General features: G+C 49.3%; 1 protein-coding gene and 1 long non-coding RNA gene across 5 annotated transcripts in view; one reads left to right on the top strand and one right to left on the bottom strand.

Annotated features, from left to right (window-relative positions):
* Positions 1-14,769, bottom strand: part of DUSP22 (dual specificity phosphatase 22) — a 50,291-nt gene extending 35,522 nt beyond the window's left edge. For 3 of the 4 annotated variants that reach the window (XR_003032279.2, XM_005223918.5, XM_002697612.6), the window contains exons 1-2: positions 13,615-14,078; positions 2,881-2,914 (exon numbers count right to left, since the gene is read on the bottom strand). Coding sequence is in view for 2 of the 4 variants with exons in the window: in XM_005223918.5 (XP_005223975.1) it covers positions 2,881-2,914; positions 13,615-13,635 (55 nt within the window). In the remaining 2 variants the exon portion in view is untranslated. Of the gene's footprint in view, positions 1-2,880; positions 2,915-13,614; positions 14,079-14,406 lie in introns of those variants that run through there. The other variant, XM_015460023.3, reaches the window with a different exon arrangement.
* LOC132343667 (uncharacterized) lies at positions 14,582-21,656 on the top strand. Its single transcript, XR_009492621.1, has 2 exons — positions 14,582-14,669; positions 14,763-21,656. It is a non-coding gene; the product is annotated as an uncharacterized lncRNA (long non-coding RNA).
* Positions 21,657-25,503: the final 3,847 nt, after the last annotated feature.

Below are 25,503 nucleotides of genomic sequence, written 5' to 3' on the forward strand. Positions count from 1 at the left end.
TTAGGCTCCCAGACAAGGTGAGGCAGCCAGCAGGAGGGGTGTTCAGAGCCGCTGGGCTGGGAGGGGCATGGGGAGGGTCTGCACAGTTGGAGGAGACACTGTGGGCCAGGATCTTCCAGATTCTGACTCCACCCAGGAACGAAGTTGGAAAATCAATAATTGTTTTGTTATTGTTCAGTTGCTAAGTCGTGTCCCACTCTTTGTGACCCCACGAACTGCAGCACACCAGGCTTCTCTGTCCATCACTATCTCCCTGAGTTTGCTCAAACTCATGTCCATAATAATTGTTTACATATATGTTCTTTTTTCCTTTTTGTAAAAAGCAATGTTATTGAGACAGAACAGCAGTGGATAAACAGACACAGAGGACAGGCCCAAGGACATGGGGGTGGAGAGGGAGAGATGCATGGAGAGATTGAGGTGGGGACTTACAGCACCTCATGCAAAACAGAGCCTATGGGAATCAGCTGCCTGACTCAGGAGACCCGAACAGGGCCTCTGTGACAATCTAGAGGGGTGGGACGGAGAGGGAGATGGAAGGGAGGTACAGGAGGGAGGGGACACTGATGACTGATTCTTGTTGATGTATGACCGAAAACAACAAAATTCTGTAAAGCAATTATCCTTCAATTTAAAAAATAAAGTGGAAAAAAAAGTGTTACTGAGATAATTCACCCTTTTAAAGTGTACAATTCAATGGTTTTCAGTATATTCAGAATTGTCTAACCATCACTACAACCTAAATTTAGAATATTTTCATCACCCCATGAATATACATTTGTAACACAGATTAAGGTAAACAACAACAAAAAAGGTGGTTTGAAGTCAAAATTACTTTGTTTTGAACATAACCACACTTGGTACCACACATCAGAAAAACTGACTGCTGTGCCCTTAAGAACACAGAAGTGGCTCCTGGAGACGCCCCTGCTCCTTCTGCTCCTCGCATTCCCAGTCCAGTCCGAGCCTTTCTATTCTGCGGTAGCGCCATCCGCACACACACACCGTAGGACAGCTCTTCCCACAAGCATGTGTCTGTCCACACGTGTAAGTGCACTACTGATGACGGCATCCATTCTTCAGGACTAGAAGCGGCTGGTGGGTGGCTGTCTACAGCCACGGGCACTGTGGGAAGGAGCACACGTGCAGCTGGAACCGGCCTTGGGGGCTCAGCCCGCCCACCCGCATGCGCACAAGCTCTCCCTGAGCAGGGAGTCCTAGGAGAACTCAGTCCTCTGTTGCTCAAACCAAGGTCTGCCATCTGCAAGTGTGCTGGAACTGCTGGCAGAAGTCCTGAATTTGGTTGGTTTTCATTACAGTTTTTTGATTTGTAAAAATATTCACCCAGCAATTCTACATCCAAGAATTTATCCTAAATTCCATATTGTTTCCAAACTCAAAGACATTCCCCTCTTCCCACGAAACCATTAATAACAACTCATTAAATAACCATAAAGATGTCCATGCATTCCAGCCCAACTCGCCTACCTGCCACAAAGCACTCGCTGCTTTCTCAGAACAAAAAGCTTACTAATTTAGGAACTCCAGGACTATTTTTAACACCTTCTAGCACTGATGAGCAGCTGTCAGTCCAGTGTGCTCAGAATACTCTTTAAGGTCAATTAGCTGCCCTCTGAGCCCAGCGGGGAAGACGACGTGAATATCAGGGCAGAGACCTCAGAGATTGTTTTAAGAGTCAATGTGAACCTGAACTTGCAGATTTACACAACCAGAAAACAGACAGGAGTGTGTTCCAGCGCGTGTGCCCAGAAAGGGCGGCGGGGTGAGGGGGGTCTCCCCAGCAGCACAGCAGGCTGCTTCCTGCCTGTGTCCGGCCCATCCATGACAGCACACCTGCCCTCCCCCACACACGGGGGGTGGGGCCAGCCCCTTCCCCCTCCCCCCCCCTCCTCTCCCCTCCCTGCGCATTTTGCTCTGTGGCTTTCTACTCACCTTTGCAACTACAGAGCATTTTGAGACAAATAAGCTAAAAATGAAAAGTCAACAGCTAATAGCATATCAGTAAATATCAAAGAAGTTGCAGAGAAATGTGTGACAAGAATAATCGGCTAGAGATGAAACTGCCACTTATTTTCCCCAGGTGACTAAAAAAATAGGTCTCTGAAAGTTTATTACTAACTAGAAAATAAAAGTGATAAAGATGATAAACAGGTTATATGACTGCTAAGTGTGCCTTTTAGCCATCCTCTTTTGATAGTAAAACTCCAACATGTGTGTACAGTTAAATGAAGGTCAGAGGTCAAGGTAGACCCTGCAGGGCTCTCTACACCACTCTTTGAGCCATGGGCCAAGACGTCGAGGCACAAGGATAAGGCTGCTGGTGGTGTCCAGACCAGACTGCACACACTGAGTCCTCACCTCGACGCCGTCACGCATGAGAGCCTAAAGCCGAGCTTTAAAGAAGCAAGCTCACCACTGGCAAAAGACACCCGTGTCCTTCCACAGATGAAGGATAACACAGTGTGGCCCATCCACACACGGTTATTCAGTCTTAACAAGGAAGGAAATTACGACACAAGCACAGCAACGAAAGAACAACGTCAAGCTCCGTGAAGTCAGCCCGTCACAAGACGACCACGGCCACATGAGCCTGCTCACACGAGGCCCCTGGCGCAGTCAGACTCGGAGACAAGCAGCGGGAGGGTGGTTTCCAAGGGCCGGGGTGCAGGGCAGGAAGTAGTGTCTGGTGGGGACAGAGACTCAGCTGGAAAGGAAAGCGTGCTGGGGATGGGTGCAGGTGATGGCTGCACAATAGCAAGAATGTACTTAATGCCCCTGAACTGCCGCTTAAAAAGGGTTAAACGGCATAGTTAATAGTTTTTGCATATTCTACCACAATAATGAAAAAAGAGAACTCACCTTTGAAGTTGCCAATATACAGGCCAGGCAGGATCTATGGGGAGACAGACCAGACAGAAGTGTTACAGGTTTCAGTCTGATGGCATTCGTCACAGAGGCTGGGCCCTCCCAAGGCCTGTGCCCACCACACCAACCTCCCAGCAGCTTCTCAGACAGACCAAAAGGTCTCCTTGTCTCCAGGCCTCACAGTGTTCACCACATTCTGAGTCCAGCCCCAAACCAGAGTCTCCACAGCCCGTCCTCCCGTCCTGCCTCCTGTCCCCCAGCCCCTCTGCTCCGGGCTCCAGCACCCGTCCGCCACCATCTGAGGACTTGCACCTGCTGTCCCTCCCCTCCTGCTCCCCATCCTTCGGGCCTCAGCTCCAACTCACAACCTGGGGAGGCCTGACCTGAGCCCGACACCCGTGCCTAGGGGGCTCCTGCTTCAGTGCCCCCATCCTCTGTGCTCCCCTCACATGAGGCTGTCGTGGGCATCACCAGGTGGAGGGCAGTCCCCTCTGCTGGGCTGCAGACCCAGAGCCCAGCCCAGGGCTTGGCCCATGATGACCATTCAGTAGAGAGTTGCTAAATGAGTGAGTGAACTGTCTAAACATGCAAGTTAAGAAGAACACACATTTACTCCAAAACATCTACTTCTTCTAAGGTTCTCAAGCCAGAATCAGATTTCTGGAAAGCCCCAGGGTTGACACAGAGATTCAGCAGATCTGAGATGAGAATGGGTGACTGCAGGTCACAGGTACCCCCCACCTTGCAGAATACGAAGCCAACCTCCGCCCTGCAATACTCTGTATGGAAACTCTGAAATCCAAATGCAGACAACCCCCGGGAAGCTACACCGCCATTGTGATTTCCAAGTGTGCACAGCACACTGGCCGTGGTGACACTTCACTGCAAGCCCCGTGCCCTGGCGACACCCCCGTCAGCCACCACCAAACACTCCTCTTGGCCTGTCTGCTTCGCACTCCCTCTTCTCTCCACTCTCGGTAAGAAAGCTGAGAGCAAGGGCAGTAATGTTCATCAGCTGTGTGGATTCTTTCGAGCACTTTCCTGACACCCAGCTGCTGCTAAAAAGTGACTGCGGGGACCTACTAGGACACAGGCTCAGCGTCTGTGCTGGGAACCGTGGGACTAATTGACCAAGATGGGACACTCATGAGAGTGAAAAGAGATTCTGTTAATAATCACTCCAGGACAAGAGGCAAAACCCAGAAGGGACGTGGGCACTGGGCCTTGTGGTCACTCTGGCTGACTCAACAAGCTGGGAGCCAAAACTGGCTTGGAAAGCACCCCAGGGGACTGAAGGCCTGGGTCTGTTGCCGCCTGAAGTCACAGACTGAGGCAGGCAGGATTCTCCCTGGAACCAGGAAATACAAAACTGTGTCTCAGAGGAAACCCCGGCATCCATTGCCAAGGAGATAAAGCACTCAACAGGTCTCTCCTCAAACAGTTTGTGGAATTCTCCTGTGAGCAAGGGTGGAACAGATAGTTCACAATTCCTGTTCTAAAATGGAAGAACAATGCAAGCTCATCCAGGAGACAGCTCAAACTGCATTCCCTGGCAGCTCTTGCCTGTGTGGGGCTTTGTCATTTCCATCTCCAGTCCCCCAGGGCCTGTCCTGTCTTTATGAGACATTCGAGGGCAAAACCAGCACAGTTCTTTTCACTGATGGGGACAAAGACAGCCTCCCGGACCAAGCGTTGCTCAGGCTCCTTTGAGTCTCCACTGCAGGCCTGGTCCTTGGCCACACTTAGCAAAGAATCCTGCTAAGCCAGTTGTCAAGCATCCACCTGCTCTTAGTATCAGCCAAGCTCCTCTTCCTCCACCCCTGGCATCTAACCAAGTTCCGTCAGTGATCTTCCATCCATTCATCTGCCCCTGTTATACTGGGAGTGGAACCCCATCTCTCACTTGTAATGTCTTGAATAAAAATCTTCATTGTCATTTTTAATGTGTTGAAATTATTTTTCTTTCATAATATTGACCACGAAAGTCTCCCAATTCACACAGCTGACAGTTACGACAGACCACACCATAGTCGCAGAGCAGGTCTGCCTGCCCGGAGAAGGCAAGGGCACCCCACTCCAGTACTCTTGCCTGGAAAATCCCACAGACGGAGGAGCCTGGTAGGCTGCAGTCCATGGGGTCGCTAAGAGTCGGACACGACTGAGCGACTTCACTTTCACTTTTCACTTTCATGTACTGGAGAAGGAAATGGCAACCCACTCCAGTGTTCTTGCCTGGAGAATCCCAGGGATGGGGGAGCCTGGTGGGCTGCCGTCTATGGGGTTACACAGAGTCGGACTCGACTGAAGCGACTTAGCAGCAGCAGCAGCAGGTCTGCCTGCCCAGAGTAGCAGAACAGGCTCCAGTGGATGGATGGTTTACTGAGCTCTGGTCACACATGGACACCCTCTGGGCAATGGGGATGCAGTGTGACCAAGAGAGACTCGGCCCTGCCAATGTCCCACTTCCCTTGTTGAGCCCCTCGCCCAGGAAGGAGGAGGCACCGTGGCCACTCTGGGGTCCCCAAGGGCCTTTGGGGGCCCCTGATGTCCCAGAGGAGTGGGCCAGGAGACAGGAGGATGGGCAGGGGAACGGTGGAGATGGCCAGCCCTGCAAGAGGTGGGTCTCTCCTGGGAGCGGGCGTGGAGGAGGTGACACGGAGGGTGCAGAGATGGGCAGCCCTGCAGGTGTCCAGGGCTCTAGATCAAATGCCACTGAGATGCTGGGTGTGTGGGGCTGTTAGAAGGAAGTATTTGTATTTACTGTATCTCAGAAACATCCAAATGAGTACGAAGGAACGTGTTCCTTGGTGCTCACCCTGGCGGGGTGCTGGGGTCTGGAGGTCAGGAAGGACATGTTTCCATATAGTGCACACACATTACTTCCATTTAGTTTCTTCAGAAATTCAAGTGGGCTATTTGGGGAAAAGATTCTATGACCCATTTTTCCTTCTCTTCTTTGTATTTCTACTATCTTCTCTACTAAACATAAGCAAATACGTTTCATATTATCTTTAAATAGAAGAAACAGGGGTGTGTGAATAGCTCACCTCTGGGCTCTGCTACCCTCGAGCCACGACTCTATGGTTCCTGAACGAACCCCTTGGCGCTCTCCTCCCGAAGCTCAGTCCCCTGTACTCCACTGCCCCCAGCCCTGTCGCAGCCCTTGGCCCTTGGCTACGGGGCCAAGGACCCCAGTCTGGAACCTCATAGGCTGCAGAAGTAGCCACTGAACTTATCTATTTCATCAAATTAACCTTTGAAAGTCACATTCTCGTTGGGTCCTCTTCTAGATCAAAATGTTCAATGGCAAACCCTTTCCCAAGAAAATGGAGGCCAAACGGAAACTTTCACCGTGGCCTCCTGCCCCTGAAGGACCCCAATTCTCTTCAGTCTCCACCAAGCCAGACAGCCCAGACTCCCCGACCAGTTCCACCCTGGAATATCGCCTGCTCTGCTCCCAGTATTCTCACTAGAGAGGGCAGAGACCCTCACTGCTTGGGGTCCTTCATCCCATGAGTCTGCTCAAGGGTTACAAACCCTGCAACTGACAGCTGTTTACTGGTTTCCAAGACTTGGAAGCCCCTACTTTGGAGCCTGGTAGGCTGCACCAGCCCCCAGCCCATCGGCTCCCTGCTACAGCGGCAGCAGGCCTCCATGGCTGCTCCAGGCTGGAGCCGAGACAGCACAGCACCCACCAGCACCCTGCCTGGTAGCGGGGGCCCAGGGCTGGCAGAACCCACAGAGCTCACTGGCAGTGGCAGCAGCAGCAGCACCTTGGAGCAGCTGCAGAGACGCTCTCCCCAGGTCAGTCCTAGAATCGGCTCCTGGCAGAGTTGCCTGAATCTGGTTCTCTAGCCCTCCTGGCCTTCTGCCGTTTCAGCTCAAGCAGATGCATTTGGATTCTACTGCTTACAACTAGGCATCCTGATCCAAGAAGGCAATGGCACCCCACTCCAGTACTCTTGCCTGGCAAATCCCAAGGACGGAGGAGGCTGGTAGGCTACAGTCCATGGGGTCGCTAAGAGTCGGACACGACTGAATGACTTCACTTTCACTTTTCACTTTCATGCACTGGAGAAGGAAATGGCAACCCACTCCAGTGTTCTTGCCTGGAGAATCCCAGGGACAGGGGAGCCTGGAGGGCTGCCGTCTACGGGGTCGCACAGAGTCGGACACGACTGAAGTGACTTAGCAGCAGCAGCAGGCATCCTGATGTAGGCCTTTCAACCCAGAAAAATGCACAAATGTAAATAAACTGCACAAATCTTCAAGCAAGTCACAGGGCAGCAAAGCCCTGCCCACCTGGGAAAGCAGCCCCACCAGCGCTGCAGGGACCACCAGGAGAGCCCGCCCTCCTCTGGGCATCACTCCTGCCTTGGTCAGCACTGGCTTCCACGCCTCCCTGGGATCCCAGCCAGTCTGCTCCTCTGGAAGCCGTGGTGCAGGCCTTTGTCCAGCTCCCATCTGATCCACTGACACAACTTCTTAGAGATCCCCTACCTCTGGCTTTGTCCCCCAAAGGGCTCCTGAACCTGCCTTCAAGGTGCCAAGTTGACCATGTGACTCCAGATTAAACTCTTCCCAGGGCTCCAAATAGCTCTGGGAAATTAGATACCTCAACAAGAGCTGTCCTTCAGGGATGGAGGTTTCGATGCCTTTAGCCTCCGCCCCACAGCCCGAGGTGATGAGGCAGAGACACAAGTCAGGCTCCCCAGCTCCAGCACCTAGGTCTCATGGGAAACATCTCCATTTTCAAACACTGTCAACTGTATATTTTTAAAAACCTTAAATACTGTGATAAATGACTATGACCCCTATACGCTGCCTGCATCATATCTGTGAATACGCTTTCTCTAAACCTGAGTGGTTGCTGCATGATCGGCAGATCACTACTTAGGTAAATGTCTCTTCAATGAATGAATGAACAACATGAGCCAGGTGGGAGGGGCCACGCAAAGAAGAGAGAGATGGAAAACCACTGTGGATGAGGCCTGAGAGATCCTGCTTTGCCCCTTTCTGCTCTGGGAAGGTCGGTGCCCAGGGCCAAACGACGGCAAGGACAAGAGGTCTGCCCTCACCAACATCAGGGAGGCAACTCACTCGAAACCATGCAAGCTGCACATTTATATGCATTTAAATATTTTAACTGTAAAAAGAGGACAGAGTTGTGTGAGTAAACTTTCAACTCCATTTTCCAGACGAGGAGAATAAATTACAGTTTCAAGGGCTGGAAATAGAAAGCAAATTGCATGCTAAGTTGTTCAGTTGTGTCTGACTCTTTGCGACCCCATAGACTGTAGCCTGCCAGTCTCCTCTGTCCATGGGGATTCTCCAGGCAAGAATATTGGAGTCGGTTCCCATGCCCTCCTCCAGGGGATCTTCGCAACCCATGGATCAAACCCAGGTCTCCTGCATTGCAGGCAGATTCTTTACCATGCGAGCCAACAGCTCAATCCCAATTTCTGTAGTTTCTTCCATCAGTTCAGTTCAGTTCAGTTGCTCAGTCGTGTCTGACTCTTTGCGACCCCATGAATCACAGCACGCCAAGCCTCCCTGTCCATCACCAACTTCCGGAGTTCACCCAGACTCACGTCCACCGAGTCGGCGATGCCATCCAGCCATCTCATCCTCTGTTGTCCCCTTCGCCTCTTGCCCCCAATCCCTCCCAGCATCAGAGTCTTTTCCAATGAGTCAACTCTTCGCATGAGGTGGCCAAAGTACTGGAGTTTCAGCTTTAGCATCATTCCTTCCAAAGAAATTCCAGGGCTGATCTCCTTCAGAATGGACTGGTTGGATCTCCTTGCAGTCCAAGGGACTCGAAAGTCTTCTCCAACACCACAGTTCAAAAGCATCAATTCTTAGGCACTCAGCCTTCTTCACAGTCCAACGCTCACATCCATACATGACCACAGGAAAAACCATAGCCTTGACTAGACGAACCTTTGTTGGCAAAGTAATGTCTCTGCTTCTGAATATGCTATCTAGGTTGGTCATAACTTTCCTTCCAAGGAGTAAACGTCTTTTAATTTCATGCCTGCAGTCACCATCTGCAGTGATTTTGGAGTCCAAAAAAATAAAGTCTGACACTGTTTCCACTGTTTCCCCATCTACTTCCCATGATAGAGTTATAAAACAAGATCCAGGAAAGCTAGAGAACTGGCCATTGACAGGGAGAGAAACTACATTTTTGTTTTCAAGGAGAATAAAAAGCCCATAAATATTTAAATATCTACATCAGTCAGCTTCAACTCAAACTTAAAACTCTAAATATTTGACTGGTAGGTTTCCCCAGTATAACTGGTGCTGGTAATCCCTAAGGACAAAGAAAGAGAAAATGAAATGAAACAATGTTCTAGCAGGCTCAGGCTCCTCCTGGCTCATGGAGGGTGAAGTGGCTGATCAGTGACATCACCGAGAGTTGGGGCTCAAGCCAGAATTGAGAACACAGGGGGAGTGAAGTCATCACCCCATGGCGAGAAGTAAGGACAGGTCAAAGAAAGTCTGTATGTGCCATGTGAGAATGTCCTAGGCTCTAAAGGAAGTCCTTTCCCTCTGCTGAGGGTGTTGACGCCCTATCGTCTACCTGGATGGCTGCTTGTCACTCAGATCTCATTTGAGATGACTGCTCTAGGAAATGGCAACCCACTCCAGTATTCTTGCCTGGGAAATCCCATGGACAGAGGAATCTGGTGGGTCCATGGGGTCACAAAGAGTAGGACACGACTGAGCGACTAAAATAACAACAATAATCTGTACTTTGCAATTTGCAAAAAAAGGTCTCATCTGTTTCTCCAAGAATCTGGGTAGTAATTGGGGGAGGCAACATTGTACTCATTTTAAAACAAATAAGGAGACTAGCTAAGCAAACCACCATCCCTACGAATCAAGGGCAATAAAGAAAGTGCTGCTTAGGAACACTGAGGGACTCGTTCAAGAACACACCCATGCAACAGCAGAGTGGTGGACACCCCAAATTAGGCTTTCTGACAGCTACGCCCCTTTCACAACAGTGCACTTCTCATAGCAAGGCAATGCAGTCAGGGAAGGATCTACCTCCCACTACCAGGAGCAAGTCTCCCATGAAAGACTAGGGCAGCCTCACTTCTACCAGGTAGGCTGCTTTCCAGGAAAACAGGGCAGTGAGGAAGAAAGAGGTCCCTTAACAACACTGATGAACTGAGCCAAACCTGGTGCTCACAAGCTGCCCCAGGATGGCAGTGCTCCAGCCCACTGTTAGGTCATTGGTTCTGGCTGACAAGATAAAAACGTGCACATTTCTCTAGTATGATGCTTAGCCAGAGAGATCTGATTGTTGTTTTTAATCAGTTATTATTGTACTTAAGACTAATAAGATGAGAATGAGGACTTTTCTTTACAGGTCCTTCCCCAAAAGATGTTGTGGTCAGACCCTGGAGAAAGCTTGGACTCAACTAGGAATTTTCAAAGACTCCACAGAAACACGTTTGCTTGCAGCAACCTGTTGAGTTTAACCTGATCCTACTTGAGGGCTTTAGCAGCACAGCTAGGCAGTCAGTATGAAGAAAAGAGCCAGGCCACCGGGCCTTGAGTCCAGGCTCTGCCACTCACCCAGTGGGTGACTCTGGCCTGGGCACCTGTAAATGCCTAGGGATGGAATGGCGGTCTGGGGTTCGATGAGTTACCCTATGTGGTGAAGTTCAAAACAGGCCTTGGCACACACCTTGGCCAGTCTTGGTTGCCTAACCTTCCCCTCTCCTCTTTATCCGTATCAAACATGAAGGAAGACAGGAGATGGCTTTTTCCTATTTTACAACTAATTTGGGACTCTGGGGAGCTCTTTTCAGGTTATTTTCCAGCGTCTTTAGAAATCACTTGGATTAAACTGGCGTTCTAGTTTAAAGTAAAGACTTCTACTATCCTCAAAATCAGTGGCAGCTGGGTTCAAAACCAGTTCCGCCACTTCCTAGCTTTAAGACCTCAGTCATGCCACTTAATCTGAGTGTCCATTTCCCCATCTGCGTAAACAGTCAGATAAGGCGTACTGACCTCCTGGGGCTACAGTGACAAACCGCAGGCACATCATATGAGACTCAAAAGAAGTCCACCAGTGCTGTGCTCTTTTCTTTGTCTCCTCATCATCTTTAATTGCCCAGAACGCAAACACCTCTTCCCCTGCCCCTCTAGAGCTGTGTAGAATGCTATGTACACCTAGCTGACATGGGCACAATATGCTGCCACATAGGAGACTGGCATGTGTTGATGAGAAGACCCTCCACAGGGACATGGATCACAAATAAAAACTGCTGTATTCAAAACAGTAAGAACAGAATCTGCATTGCTTGGTTCATAAGTTCTCCTTGGCCAAGGATGACCGATTTTTGTGAGATGGGAAATAAATCTTGTGCCAGGCACCTCAGGACCCACACACACATTGCAAATTAAGTTTTCAGTTCCAAGGGCATTGTGTTCTAACCTACAAATGCTCTTAGAAAGGCATTTCTGTGGCCAGCACCTTATACTGCTTCCACTAGATCTGCAAATCAACCACTCCTGTTCTTACAGAAGAAATGAAGCCTAGTTCCAAGTCACACAATAACACATGAACACATTCTAGTTAAGGTTTTTAGTTTCTGGCTTCCAGCAATCTACTTTGCCACCAAACAATCTTGCAACTTTGAGCAGTTCTTCAGATCTCAGCTTAAACATCTTTACTCCACATGATCCTTGGCCTGCACTGAACGCTGCTTCCAGGCTGTGCTCATCACATCTATTTCTGACTCTATCCTCTGGGGCCTCCACTCCTCTTGACCGTGTGTTTGTTCTCTCTCTCAAATCACACACACATGCACACGCACACAGGCTGTCATGCAATACAGTAGCCATTAGCCACAGTGACTCTGAGTACTTAAAACGTGGCTAATCCCAAATGAGATGTCATTTAAGTATCAAATATACACCAGACTTTGAAGACATAGTACAAAAAATATATATACAAAACAGTGATTTTTATCTATTAAATGTTGAATGACAATATTCACAATATATTTCAGTTAAATAAAATATATTATTAAAATTATTTTTACTTTTTTAATGTGGCTACTGGAAAATTCTAGATTACACATATAGCTCACATTATATTTCTGTTGGGCAACTGCTGGTCTCTACTGAAGGTTTCATGAAAGACCTGTCTGTGTCATTTACCACTGCACCCCCCACCTTGGTCCCCACAACCAGCACCTAATAGTAAGCACACAATAAAAACTCACTGATTTAATGGTGTCTCCAAATCTCTACCCATGTTTCCCCATCTCTACCTTGGAGATACTGGTTCTACTTACAATACAAGAGGATTATGATAATAACATTAATAAGAAACATACTGCTTTCTTTGAAAGGTCAAACTCATGTATGAAAAAGACAGCTTTGGCTAAAAATCTGAAAATAATTTTGAACACTTAGGCAATGATCTGTATCCCTAAGTATGTTCTTTCAGTTTTAATAGAAAAATACTACAAATTAAATGCTGAAAAAAGTGGAGAGTGAACACCTCAAGTGGAGAAAACTAGGAAAAACACCAAAATAAACCTGAGGCATAATCACAACTAATGGGAAGGCAAACAGAGCCCACTGCCTCGCCGAAGACCCTTCAAGGTTCTGCTTTCACTAAAAAAAAAGTTCATGGTGCCGTGCTAATGGAGACATAATGCAAGTATTTATCCAAGAAACAGTCTCTTTCCAAACCTGATTACTGTCACAGGCCTTCCCTCCAAAAAGCCCTCGCAAGGAATAGGACCCTGGTTAACAAAAACCTCTGGTATGCGGGCCTAAACCGCGCACTCGACCTTTGATAAACTAAGTCTCAATGACACGGTGAACGTGGCAGGTAAGCAGTTGGGCAGGTAGACAGGACACTCCCTGCAGCACCTTCACTGCCTGCCTCGGCCGCGGACACTGAAGGAACCCCGGGGCCCACGAGTCGGCCGTGGACCCACCCAGCAGGACAGCTGAACCTGCACGGACCCTGGGTGAGTGTGGTGCGCGGGGAGGAGAAGAGGACAGTCCACCCTCTGGTCCGGGACCACTTCAAAGACCCGAGAACAGACAGTTTTCGATGAAGGCTTTTTAAAAAAAGTTCTGTATTCTTTTCTTTAAGCCGGCAGTACCAGATCACAAAATCCTTCGCCGTGTTTGCCCCAGGCAGCTGGAGTCCGATCCCCTCCCCGGCAGGAGAGGCACAGCAGGGAGGGCTCTGGGCAGGGAGGGCTGGAGGGCCGGCCGAGCAGAGGCGGGGAGCAGCCGCACGACCGCGATAAAGCAGCTTCGAATCTGTGCCCCACACCCGGGCAGTTACAAGCACCCCAGGATTTAGGCTTCTATCAACTTTTCTGTCCGTAAGAAAAAGTTAACCGGCACACGGTAAAAAATCTGGGAAGAAGACATTACGGAAGAAGAGACACTTATCTCCTCCTGTTTAGTAATGACGTGGGCGGTGATGCTTCAGGAGCTGAGCTGGGGGTGAAGCGGGAGGTGGGGGGAGAGGGGGTGGGGGGAGGAGAAGGGAGAAACCACAGCCCTCCCCGCTCAGGCCGGCGCGCAGGTCGAGCGCCGCCCGCCCGGAAGCGCGGCCCGGCCTCGCGGCGCTGGCTCGCGGCCCCCGCCCTCTGGGCCCGGGCGCTCGGGGCGCCCCTCGCCGCAAAAGCCCCGCGCAGGGAGGCCGGGGGGGCAGAGGGAGGCGCGCGGACACGTTACCTTGTTCATCCCATTCCCCATGGCGGCCGCGCGGTCTGGCCCGGGGCGCGGCGGCAGGCGCAGTCAGGGCATGCGGGGCGGGCGAGGAGGAGCGCGCGCCCGCGGACCCACGGCGGAGCCCGCGGCCGCCCGGCCGGTCCGACCGCTCCGCTCCTGCCTGCCCTCCGCCCCTGGACTTCCCGGCCGCCAGGCAGAGGCGCCAGCGCCCCTGTGGGAAGGGGTTCGCGACGTCCCCACCCACCACCGCCCCCCAGTGAGCTGGGCGCCTGTCACGCCGGACCCCCGGACTTGTGGACACGACTCCTTGGAGGCTGGGCCAGGGCAAAGGGATTTGTCTCCTGGGGACGCTGGGGGGCGGGGACAGGGACAAGACTCCTGGGGTCGGAGGCCTCCGGAATTACGGCTCCTCGGCGGCCGGGCCAGGAGACTGGGGACTGGCGCTCCTCGGAGGCCCGGGCCAGGGCGCACGCGCACCCCAGCCGCAGCCGCGTGCGCGTTCTGAGTCTGGGCGGGGCCGGTGGTCACGCAGGCGCGCCCCGACCCGGTGGGGAGAGTCACGGAGGCTCCCCTGGGATCACGGTCACCAAAACTCCCGCAGGCCTTTCCCCGGGGAGACTGGGGGCCTGTTACCAGCAGTCACCGCCCTGCCTTGACTGCCTGGGTGAATCAGGTGCTAATCAGAGCCTTGGTCTTGGCAGCTCCCCTGTCTGGGTTTTCTGAGTGCGCCCGATTTAGGCCGGGTGGGGGGATTCCTACGGCCCTGCCCCACCCACGAAGACCGAGAAGGCTCACCCGGTGGCGAAAGGTGGGCTCGGTGACTCATCTCTGGGATGACCTCACCTCCCGACCCCAGCAGAGCAGATGTCCGGATTTGAGACCTCATACCGTGACTTTGGACGGCTAGTGCGTTCCCTTCTTCAGATTATATACTGGCTCGAGTAGGTGCATGGGTGTGTTGGTTCAGGTGCTTCTGGAAAGCCCCTGCCCTTGCTCAGCACATGGTCATGTCCGCACCGTGTCTCTGCCCGGAGTGGAGTACTCTCTAACACAATTGTGTAAGTATTCTGCACTCCTGCTAAACTCCTGACTTCTTCCCTGCAGACAGAACCCTTGAATCAGGGTTTCATCTTTCTTTTTTATATCCTCAGCAGTGCCCTGCGCCTAGTGGACGCTTGATACTTGCTAAGTGGACAGATGCATCTCTCTGGTACGGCTGAGCTCACCGGGATGACCTCATTTCATCCGCTCCTCCTTCCTCCCAGAGTCACAGCCACGCAGACTTTCTGTGTTTCCTTGAACCTGCCACCCTTGGTCTCATGATCACTTGACCTTGTCCTTGAGCCTTTGCATGGCCTGTGCTCTCTAACCAGCTGTCTCACTGTGTCACTGGCTCTTCTCTTCGAGGTCTCAGCTCAAATGCCGCCTCCTTAAAGAGGTTTTCCTAACCACCCAGTCCAAAGCAGATCCTCCAGTCACTCCCATATTACTCTGTGCAGTTTTCTTCATAGCACTTAACATGATTAGACACTCTCATGTTTATTTATTTTCCTATATCTCACTAGAACACCCTCCAGAGGAAAAGGGCCTGTCTTTTAAGGGTCGGTTTTATTCATATGGCCAGGAGCAGCGCCTGGAACAAAACAGGTGCTCGAAAATATTGTTGAATAAATTAACGAATTCCAGAGGGCTGAGAAAACAGTCGTGTGGTTCTAAGGAGTGCTGACATTTTGCAAAGAACCCGCAGACTCCACCTTAGTCATTTCCCCCCTTGTTGATGTCTTCTGGGCCAAACAGGTACCAGAGCCTCGTGTGTAGGAAATGCCCCCTCAGCGTGCTCCCACCTTGTCCCCGTGGGTAGGATGGCACGCAGACCAGACAGCACCCTCCCTGCCCCTTGCTTCTGGAGTGTGCCTTCCCTCCTGCCTTGACATCCTCTTTTCCCTCTGACCTCCCGGTCACCTGGGCAGCTCCTCCTCTGCTCTGCACCATTCTTACTTGTGTAGGCAGCACAGCGTGGTTACTGGACTGCCTGGGGAATCCCAAGACCAACCTCTGATCCTAAGTCTCAGAGTGCTATTGGGCAAGATGATCAACTTTTCTGAACTGTGTTTTTTTTTTTTCCTCCTGAAAATTTACAAAGATCCTACCCCGAAATCAATGAATGACTTTTATTTTCCTTCTCTACTGTGCTGTTGAGCTTGTAGTAGTCAGATGAACTTGTGAAATCACAATGCATAAGTTAGTATTTTGCCCATAAATGACAGATCCACACCCAGTTTTTCTTCTGCCATTCACTTGGAACATTTTCTTTCTCTTATTTCTCATAAATTTATTTTTCTAGCTCAGATCAGCTGCTTAGCAATCTCTCTTAAGCTCAGAACCAGCTCTGGCTGCCTCCTAACCGTCAGAAGTGGCACTCTGGCCTACATTCAGTATGGCCCTACAAGACTTACATGCCCAGAGTGCATTTCAAATTCTGCTTTTTGGTTAAATGAGAAAAGGTGAAAGCATTAGCATCAGAAGTCAGAAGAGTCAGTGTGTATGAGTGTGTGTGAGTGTGTGTGTGTGTGTGTGTGTGTGTGTGTGTGTGTGTGTGTTGGGGAAGGTTTTCCATAAGAGAGAGTCTCCCTGTACTGCATCCACCTCCTTGAACCTGACCCCACCTAGTAATCGCCATTGTCTTTCAGTTCAAGCTAAAGAAAAGGAAAAGAGAAAGTCTGACCCATTTTGACAAATCCTGGTTCTCTCTCTTCATTTTCATAGACCAGAGATTTTCAAGTTCAGCTCTCATGCTGAGCTGGTGTCAAGCAATTTCCAGGCTCCTTCCTGTCTTCCTCCTCATTCCATAAAGCCCCTGATAATGGAAAGAAGGGAGAAACAAAGACACCTAGAAGAAACTGGCTTTTGTCACATTTAAGGTAGAATTTGTTCATTTGTGTTCTCTCTTATTAATAAAATTGTTAAGGCATCATAAGCCTAGTGGAATTTCATGCTGCTGTTTCCCTATCTCTCAGCACAGCCAGCATCACAGATTTTGGCAGCAACTCTCCAACAGAGGTTTCATGTGTGCATAATGTGGAATGGTTACTAGTCATGTGGGCCAACCAGAACCATGCACATGTGGTTAAGGATAACCAGTTAGTGGTGTGTTTAGTGAGCAATAACTTTGAACTTGAAGGTGGGAGTGGGTAAAGGACCACCAGCAGAAGTTCAGCCATTAGAGCCAGCCGAGCCCTTTGGGGTGTTACTGACAGTTCAGAGAATTGAGATAAACCTTGGCGTGGGCAGAAAGTAGTTAAGTAATGTTCCTTGGCTTTTTGAACATACTGTGGTCCAGAGTGTCTCAGCCTCAGCATTGCTGACATTTGGGGCTACGTCTTTTTTCCTGTGGGGTTATCCTGTGCGCATTGTGGTTTTAGCAGTGTCCCTGGCCTCTGCTCCTGTGTGCCAGCGCCGCCCCCCACCAGATGATTGTCGGAAGAGTCTCCAGCCCCAGAGAGCAGGTGCGCCTCCTGCCACTACCCTCTGTGCAGTGGGGTTACAGGGATATCTTTTAGGGATGAAATGTCTTTATCGGTGTCTCTTTCCATCTGTTTCTCCCACTGATAACTGCTTAAATACATACTAATAGATAATGTCAACCCTCTGCAGAAGCCTCAGGCCACACTGTCAGATTAGAGCAAATTAAGAACAAGAAGTTAAAATGAAGAGCTAATTAGCCAAAAACATGACTGAAAGTTTTTTATTTAAAAGCTGGAACCTAATGAATTGTGGACAGAAGTAAAAGGAAGTGGAATCTATAACTACTGAAGCAAAAACACAAAACATTTTCTCTGCTTCTCCAACTGTCTAGAAAGAGAATGGGCATCCAGTTGACTGCTTGATCATGAGGATGGGCCCTTCAATGACCTCAGCCTTTAAAAGGTCACTGATTTCCAGCCCTCCACACACTCTCCTGAATATGCACTTGGTTTCCTCTTTCCACTTAAGAAGTTTGGAGACCTCAGATCTCAGAGCCCTGACTTCTGAAGAGGGTGGTGTCAGGGGAAGACAGCAAGAGGAATGAATACTCAAGTAGGTAAACAGGGCAGAGAGATGTGAGAGAGAGCCTGGGAGAGGTAAATGGAGAGACCCTGGCATGCATATAGTTGGGAGCCTGTTGACGTGGAGTCCCCAACAGAGTTGGCAGAGGATGGCCAGCTGTGGAGGAATGGAGCTGTTCAGCAAATTATAGAGCAGAGCACCAGGCAAGGGGGAGCAAGACAGAGCCCAGGTTCCTAACGCTGGAGGAAGGTGACAGTGTTGTCAGCCTACGGTCATAGCATGTTGTGTGTAGGTAGTACTAGGTTTCCAAAATTGCAGGCTTCATGGGAGCAGGGACAAGTTGTCCTCAATCTTACTCTCCAACACCTGAAATAAGCCCTGCTGTGTGGGGAAGCTTTTAGATGTTTGTTGATTAAAGAGAGAAAATACGACTGGGAGATTGTTGCATTTATCCAGCTGTGAGGTTCACAAATAATTATCCCTTTATTTGCCAGCTACTCTGTCAATGCTGTATCTCCCTGGTGGGGCTTTTCTACAGCAGCACAGTTTCCAAGTGGGATGGCTGTGATCTAGGAGTGACTGAAGTTCTTTTGAAATCGATGTTGTGTCTACTGGAGAGAAAGAGACAGAAGTAGGGAGGCGAAGGAAGGAGATGAAGGGAGGGGAGGCATTTCCCGCAGTGTCTTCAGAGTTGCTGTAGTCTTCCTCCTGATTTGCAGCCATAGCTGTGGTCGGCAGAGCCCAGTACAGGCTGCAGTTCCGCCCTTGACATCCTGTGTTCTCTGAGCATTGGTTAGGAAGCATTCCTGGTTTATGAACATCATCTTGCCGCTTGGCTGTGGTTTTTTTTTTTTTGTCTGGGATGGTTTGCATTTCCTTCTATCTGGATGGTCTACCTGAGACAACAAACAGGTCCTTTAAAACTTTCTATGGTGAAAAAAACAAAAAAGTCTTCACAGTTGAGGATCCCAGCCCAAAGTATCTGACAAAATCTGAACAACCAGTGTCTTTTTAGATTTAGTCGAATAATTGTCTTTTTCGCCTATGTTTGACGGCTTGGGCCTTGCCTTTCACTCTAGCTCATCCAGGCACACAGAGAGTTGCGCTCTTTGTAGTTCTATTTTCATGATCTCCAAATCCTCATAAAATCCTATTCAAAGTGACCACATGACTGCAATCCAGTGGAAAGGGATAGTCCCTAAGTGTCCCTAGTCAGAGGATCCCGTCTGTCTGCATTTACCACACCTACGTATCCAGCTGCCCTCTTGGAGGCACACTTCTGCTTCTTCAAATGCCTTTGGGGGTTGGGGCAGCCCAAAGTGATAGAAGGAAAGGGCTGCTCCCCTTCAGAGAAACTGACCCCCATCTGCTAAATGTTACTCTGCAGTTCTTTCCTACTGAAGAGCTCATGTTGGTCAGTTTTGTTTGTTTGTTTTCTTCCCCTTTTATGTGAAACAGAAATTGAGTGGATCTGAAGACATTAAAAGGTGTCTGGGTAGGGGGCTGGAGGGAGAAGGGGGTTTCCTCAGAGGATGGAATGTCCCAAGAGAAATCTCACTTATTGTGGGGGGGAAGTCCAGTTCATATTACATAATGGCGTCACTGTTCAACACTCTGTTGACAGTTTATTAATATTTGTCAGTATTTTGATTAGTCATTCGTCTTTAAAGCCCTGCGCATTACGGAAAGACCATTATACATGAAGTGCTCCTCGGGCTAGATGACAGAGCGGGATCATTTTCTTACCACAGCAAGCACTGGTGACTTCTCACTGACCACCTCTTGGTCTGCAGGGGGCTGTCTGCCTCCACCCAGACAGGACGGGTTCGGTCAGCGCGGCAGCTGCCGTCCAAGCCCACACGTCCGGTGCTGTGTCCCGCACTCTGCCAGCCCTGCCACGCTGCATGCCCTTTCTGTGCAGGGCTTCCACTCCAGGCTGCAGGCACAACCGCTAGCACAGGAGTAGCTGCCGCAGGGAGGACAGGGTTACTCAGTGAACAGGAAGTGAGGGTGTATTTCTCTCACATCCAGTAACCCCTGAACGAGGGCAGGGGGCCTGTGGCCATGCACGCCCTGGTTCACCAACACACAACTTGCACACCGCACAGGCTGGAGCAGCTCTCCATCTAAAAACACCTGTACTTGACTTTATACTGACGTCTTTATACTTGACTTTATACTGACGTCCGTTTCTCTCCCATTCTGCTCCAAAGTATAAGGGAGTGCTGATTTTACCACTCTGTCATTAAAGCGTCCATGATGGTGTTTTAACCCTATCAAGGGCACAGTTTTGAAGGGGACATGAGATCTCTGTCTCTAAACAGAGAAAACTTTGTGACTTTTAAATGGCAGCCCCCCTCCCGCTTGTCACAGTTCTGTGAGGCAGACCAAGGACATGTGCACTGTCTGTTGGGGACACAGATGACTGACCCGTCAGACAGTGTGACCTGCGGACGTCTTTCCTCAACGCAGTGCTTTCAGAAACATGCACAGTTTTCTGAAGTATAGAATTTACCATATTGTTTTGGTTTCAGGTGTACAACAAAGTGATTCAGTTATATGTATACACACACACACACACACACACAATTTCAGGTTAATTTTCATTACAGGCTGTTACAAACTATTGAATATCATAAAAATGTGCAATACGAGGTGAACTTTTGCTTTTAAAATCTCACTATTTTCATTGCAGTCATAACAACCAAGCCAGTGGGGCAGGAAGCTCTCTGCTTTGTGGTTGTTTTATTCAAGCCATGTATGAAGTTTCTTTCTGTTATAAAGGTACGTGTGTGGTTTTTTCCTTGAGTAACAGCAGCTCGAGAACTTCAGAGTCAGTATAAGTGCTGTTCTCATCGCCAGAATCACACATCTGACGGTGATAGGCTCAGAGTGAAGGGCCTCCTCTGTGGGAGGCAGACTGTGCTCTCTTCTAGTTATTGAATAAAGTTTCACAGAGTGGAGGTAATAATCCCTTAGCCCTCTTTACCTAGTTTCTAAAGAAATACTTGGTCACTTTCTGTTCCTTTTAGTTGTAAACATTTTCTTATTCATAAAATGCTCAGTTGTCACGTAAAGAAGAGGGGAAGTTGGGTCCTTGCACTCGGCGTAGAGTGTCTTTCACGAGCGGACCCTTTTGTCCAGTGTGCCCTGGGTCTCTTTCTTTCTGAAATAGGTGTCCTGCTTCCTAGGAGCCCTTTACTCCTTGGCCGCGGGACAACTGGTGACCCTTGATCTGTGGTGTGTTTGGGAAAACGTACATTGGCTTTAAACGAGAGACAATACTTAATTGTTGTTTAAGCAATTGGTTTAAATTGTTTACACATGGCTTCCTGTTTATTTACAAATGGCTTCCTGTTTGTTTACAAATGGCTCCAGGCGTGCCATGTTGGAAAGGAGCCCTGCTTCCTCCACTACAGGACGGGTCTGGCGGTTTCCAGCAGGCACTGGTCTCTCCTCTGACCTCGTCATTGGCAGCTGGCACTTGCCAGAAGGGAAGCATTGGTTAAAGAAAAGTCAATGTTAGTATTTCTGCCTGAAGAAAAATACATATTGATCTTTCCCAAAACAAATCAATAGTTGTGTTAAGTTCAACTTGAGTATTTGCCATAGAAACTGCCTCAGAGCAACCATGAAAGCCTAATAGATTTTCCTTAAAATATTAAATCGAAGAGATCACAATGCTTTAATGAGTATTTATTTCAAGGGAAATAGACTCCTAAAAGTGGTTAGATTTTCATAAAGCAGGAGGTTTGAGTACAGAAGTGTTTTAATTCATACTCTTCTTTCTCCTCTCACACCCTCACCGCTTGCTCTCTGTCCTCAGCCCAGTCACTGCTCTGCAGGGAACAGGGTCATACATGTCCTCTGCAGCCCCGTTTCCAAGCACCGAGGTGGCATTTTTATTCGTTCAACTACCATTTGTTGAAAACCTACTATGTTCTACATATTGTGCCAGAAGCTGAGGATACAGAAATAAAACCCAAACTGTTGCCATGCTTAATTCACATTCATTCATAAGTTGTTTGGAAATAGGGACTTAATACATGAATGATTTCCATGTAACGTGGTACACTCTGAGCTTGTAAAGCTTGCTTTTATGGTAGAGGAGGTGCTCAGAACTGCCTCAGTGACTCTTCTTTTCTGTGAACGTAGGTGGCCTTCCATTTCCCACTTCTTGTGTGTGAGTTCTCTTCAAATGTATACACTCGTGTGCAAGTTCTCATCAAACACATACACTCGTGTGCATTTCAAGCACAGAGGTTCTGGTTATTCAGGGCTTGTCTTATTGCCACATCCAGGAACTCTCAGTTCATAAAATATTATTTTCAAGAGTGTTGGAACATACGGAATGATGCGATTCCCTCATGACTGGACCTAACAAGGGCAGCCCTAGACTGTGCTCTTGCTCATGAGCCAAAACTGACAGGTGCCATTGTCAAGACAAGACTGGACCTACAGAAACTGCAGATAAATGAAAGTGGCGTACAATATACAGGTTTGGGAAATATTCAGCCTGTGAAGAGAAAGCTTTTTCCCTTTTTCTTGAGGGAAATGTGGCCTTGAGAGATAGAAAGTTATGAGCTAAATCAGCAAATCAAATCTGGTGTATATTGAAGAAAATAAAATTGCAGAACTTGAAGGGCCTTTGAAGACCATCAGATTCTAGTCTAAGCTGCTGGACAACTGAGGCACCAAAATAAACAGTGGTTTCTTAGGGCCACACAGATACGCAGTAGCAGAATACACCTGCTGTCTCAGGCTTTCCCTTGTTATCCAGCCCATCCTCAGATACTCACGCGCCTTCCCCCTAACCAGTGACCAGAAGGGCAGCTCACCACAACCCAGCCTTTCAGCCCTGCTCCCACTCCAAGCTAATCTTGTTTGGGTGGGCCAGTACTTGTGATACCATGATGTCCTGAACGTCCACCCTAGAAGGCTGGGTGAGATTCCAGCCGAAGGTAAGGAAGGCAACCGCTTCAGGTGGAAAGAGGTTCGTGAGCAGCAGCACAAAGTTGGCAGTAGTTTTTTCTGGGTTGCAAGGCAGGTGGTGGTGACGGGCAGGGTAGGTTAGGACAGTATAGACATCACTGAGCATCACTGATTAGGAAGCTTAGCCTGTCATCAGCACTGATGGAGGAAGAGGTGCGGAAGGGTGAGATCCACTCAAGCTGTTTCTGTAGCCTGGGGGGATTTACTAGCGTTCTAAACAAATGAGGCTGCAAGAGGGTATAAGGGAGAGTCGGCAGGAGCTGCAGGAGGGTATAAGGGAAAGTCGGCAGGAGCGCCAGCCAATGGTCTAACTGCACGGCAGACTGTGACACCTGCTGTGCAGACCCAAAGGTACAAAATGCAAAAGGAATGGTTTTTATCCCCGAGGAGCTTGCAGTTCCGAAGGGAACATGGACAGGGGGTCAACAGTTGCCATACTGTAACCTAAGTGCTGGGGGTAGGCGAGGGAAGCCCCGGAATAGCACCACATCAGTGTTGCAGCAGGAAATGGAATGCAGTTGGCTAGCTCACGTGACCACAGTGAGGCATTACCTTGCGACAGTGTACCCAGGCTGAGGGCCACAGCAGATGCTGGCAGCAGGGGAGAGCGCGGGGGAGCCGCTGCCACATCTGCTCCTGAAGGGGAGACCGCCAGAGGCCCAGTGGAGGCTGCAGCCGTGACACCAGGACACCTGACTGGAGCTGAGGGTGGGGAGTGCTGTGGGCTGAGTCGTGTCCCCAGCTGTATGTCGAAGTCAACCCAGCACCTCAGAATGTGACTGTGTTTGGAGAGAGGGTCTGTACAAAGGTGATGAAGGTAAAATGAGGTCCTGTGGGGGGGTCAGTCATGCCTGGTGTCCTTATAAGAAGGGGCGACCAGGGCACAGACCGCAGAGACGACTTCTTCGGGAGGACACGGAGAACTTGGCCAAGGAGAGGATGCAGAAGGCACCAATCCAGCTGACACCTTGGTCTTGGACTTCTGGCTTCCAGAACCGTGGGACATGGATGTCCTGCTGTTAGAAGAGATGACAGCTATTGCCTGTCCAGGCTGTGGTGCTTCGATATGGCAGCAGTTCTAGCAAACTAATACAGAGAAGGAAGCAGCCATGGCAGAACCACGATTCTGTCAGGGAGGCCATGGGGAAAGGTACCCTAGCCTCTCTTTCCAACGGCTCTGCGATCTCACTTAAAAAAAGCAACCTGGAGGCCGGCCAAGGAGCCCAAGTGACTTGCTCCACATTTGTACTCTCCCAGGGCTTTGCAGGACAGAGAAGGGTGAGAATGGATTCAGGGGGACAAATAGAAAATGATCAGCAGAGACATCTCATCAAGTTTTGAGAAATCGAGAAAGGCTACATGGAGGAGGTGACTCTTGAACTGAGTATGGGAATAATAAAGGGGTTAACATGAATAGAGCACTGAGATTTCTTACACCATAGTATAAGTTATGTGTGGTGCTGTTTTCACCACCAGACCCTTGTGTTTACTATTTCTAGCTCAACCTAGCAGTTCAGAAAGGCTGGCATTACTTTCCCTTCTTACAGACAAGAGGCTGAGCAAACAGCTCAACCTGCCTCAAGCCTGTCCAGCTCAAGAGCGGCCCATCCAAGTTGCATCCTGGTAGCCGTCAGCCAGATGATGAAGCCTGGGTGAAGGACAGTCTGAAAGAGGATATTATAGACAAAAAGGCATGTTGCCAAGAGAGACAGTGGCATGCTGGGGATCTGCAGAGGTTTAGCAAGGTGACAACCGGAATGCAAAGTGGAGAGAAGCTAGACAGCAGTGCAAGGGGGGCAGGGCAGTGTAGAGACATCTTCATATGCCATGCCAGGAAATGCCGACTCCTTCTCAGAGAACTTGGGGACCCTTTGCAGGATTTGGATTTTAAAATGAGCATCTTCAGGGCTTTATGGAGGATAGCATTTTAGTAAGTGAGAGTGAAGACGGGGAGCTCTCTTAGAAGGCCATTGCCAGATGACAAGTAATGAGAACCTTCAATAAAGATTGGCAGTGGGGCCTGGTTTGGGAAAGGGGAGGAGGGAGAATTCATAAGACTTGAAGACTTACTAGATACAGGAAATTGGAAGAATTGAAGACCAAAGGTTTGCCCCCAGGTTCGTAGCTTGGGTACATACACATGTGGTGGCACCAGTCTCAGGGTGGGAACACAGGAGGATGAGGGCTGATGGGAGAGTGACAATTGTCTGATACGCTGAGTTTCACATGCCTCTGGGTCATCCAGGTAGAAAATACAGAGCTAAATTACACCAGGAAATACAGAAAACCCAGTGGTAACTTAAATTTTGTTGCATCTTATAAATCACAATATTTTGGTTGCTCTAAAAAGTGATTATTTTTCCTACCTTTGTTCTGAGAGGTAAGCAAATACCACCATGATTAGGTCATAGTTATAAGCATGTTATTTCAGTACCTTTTAAAACATGAAACTGTTGTTCCAATTTTACGTAAAGTACTAAAAATAGGTATTGGGAGATGGGACGATAGTAGTGAAAGTTGAATAAAATAAAGTCTTCCAGGAATAGCAGGTGGAGTTACAGAAATGAAACAAAAGAGTGACCCGGAGAGGATGGGATAAATGCGCACACGATGAGTCTCAAGTTTGCCTGCTGAACACCAGTGTGGTGGCTGAGCTGCTCAGAAGCCACACTCCGCCTGTTACAGAAAACAGCAGTGAGGGGACTTCTTGGTGGTTCAGTGGTTGAGTCCACCTGCCAATGCAGGAGACACGGGTTCCATCCCTAGTTCGGGATGATTCCACATGCCATGAGGCAGCTGAGCCTGTGTGCTGCAACTGCTGAAGCCCATGTGCCTGGAGTCCATGCTCTGCAA

This window comes from Bos taurus, chromosome 23, assembly GCF_002263795.3.
Source record: "Bos taurus isolate L1 Dominette 01449 registration number 42190680 breed Hereford chromosome 23, ARS-UCD2.0, whole genome shotgun sequence".
In the NCBI taxonomy this organism is placed as follows: domain Eukaryota; kingdom Metazoa; phylum Chordata; class Mammalia; order Artiodactyla; family Bovidae; genus Bos; species Bos taurus.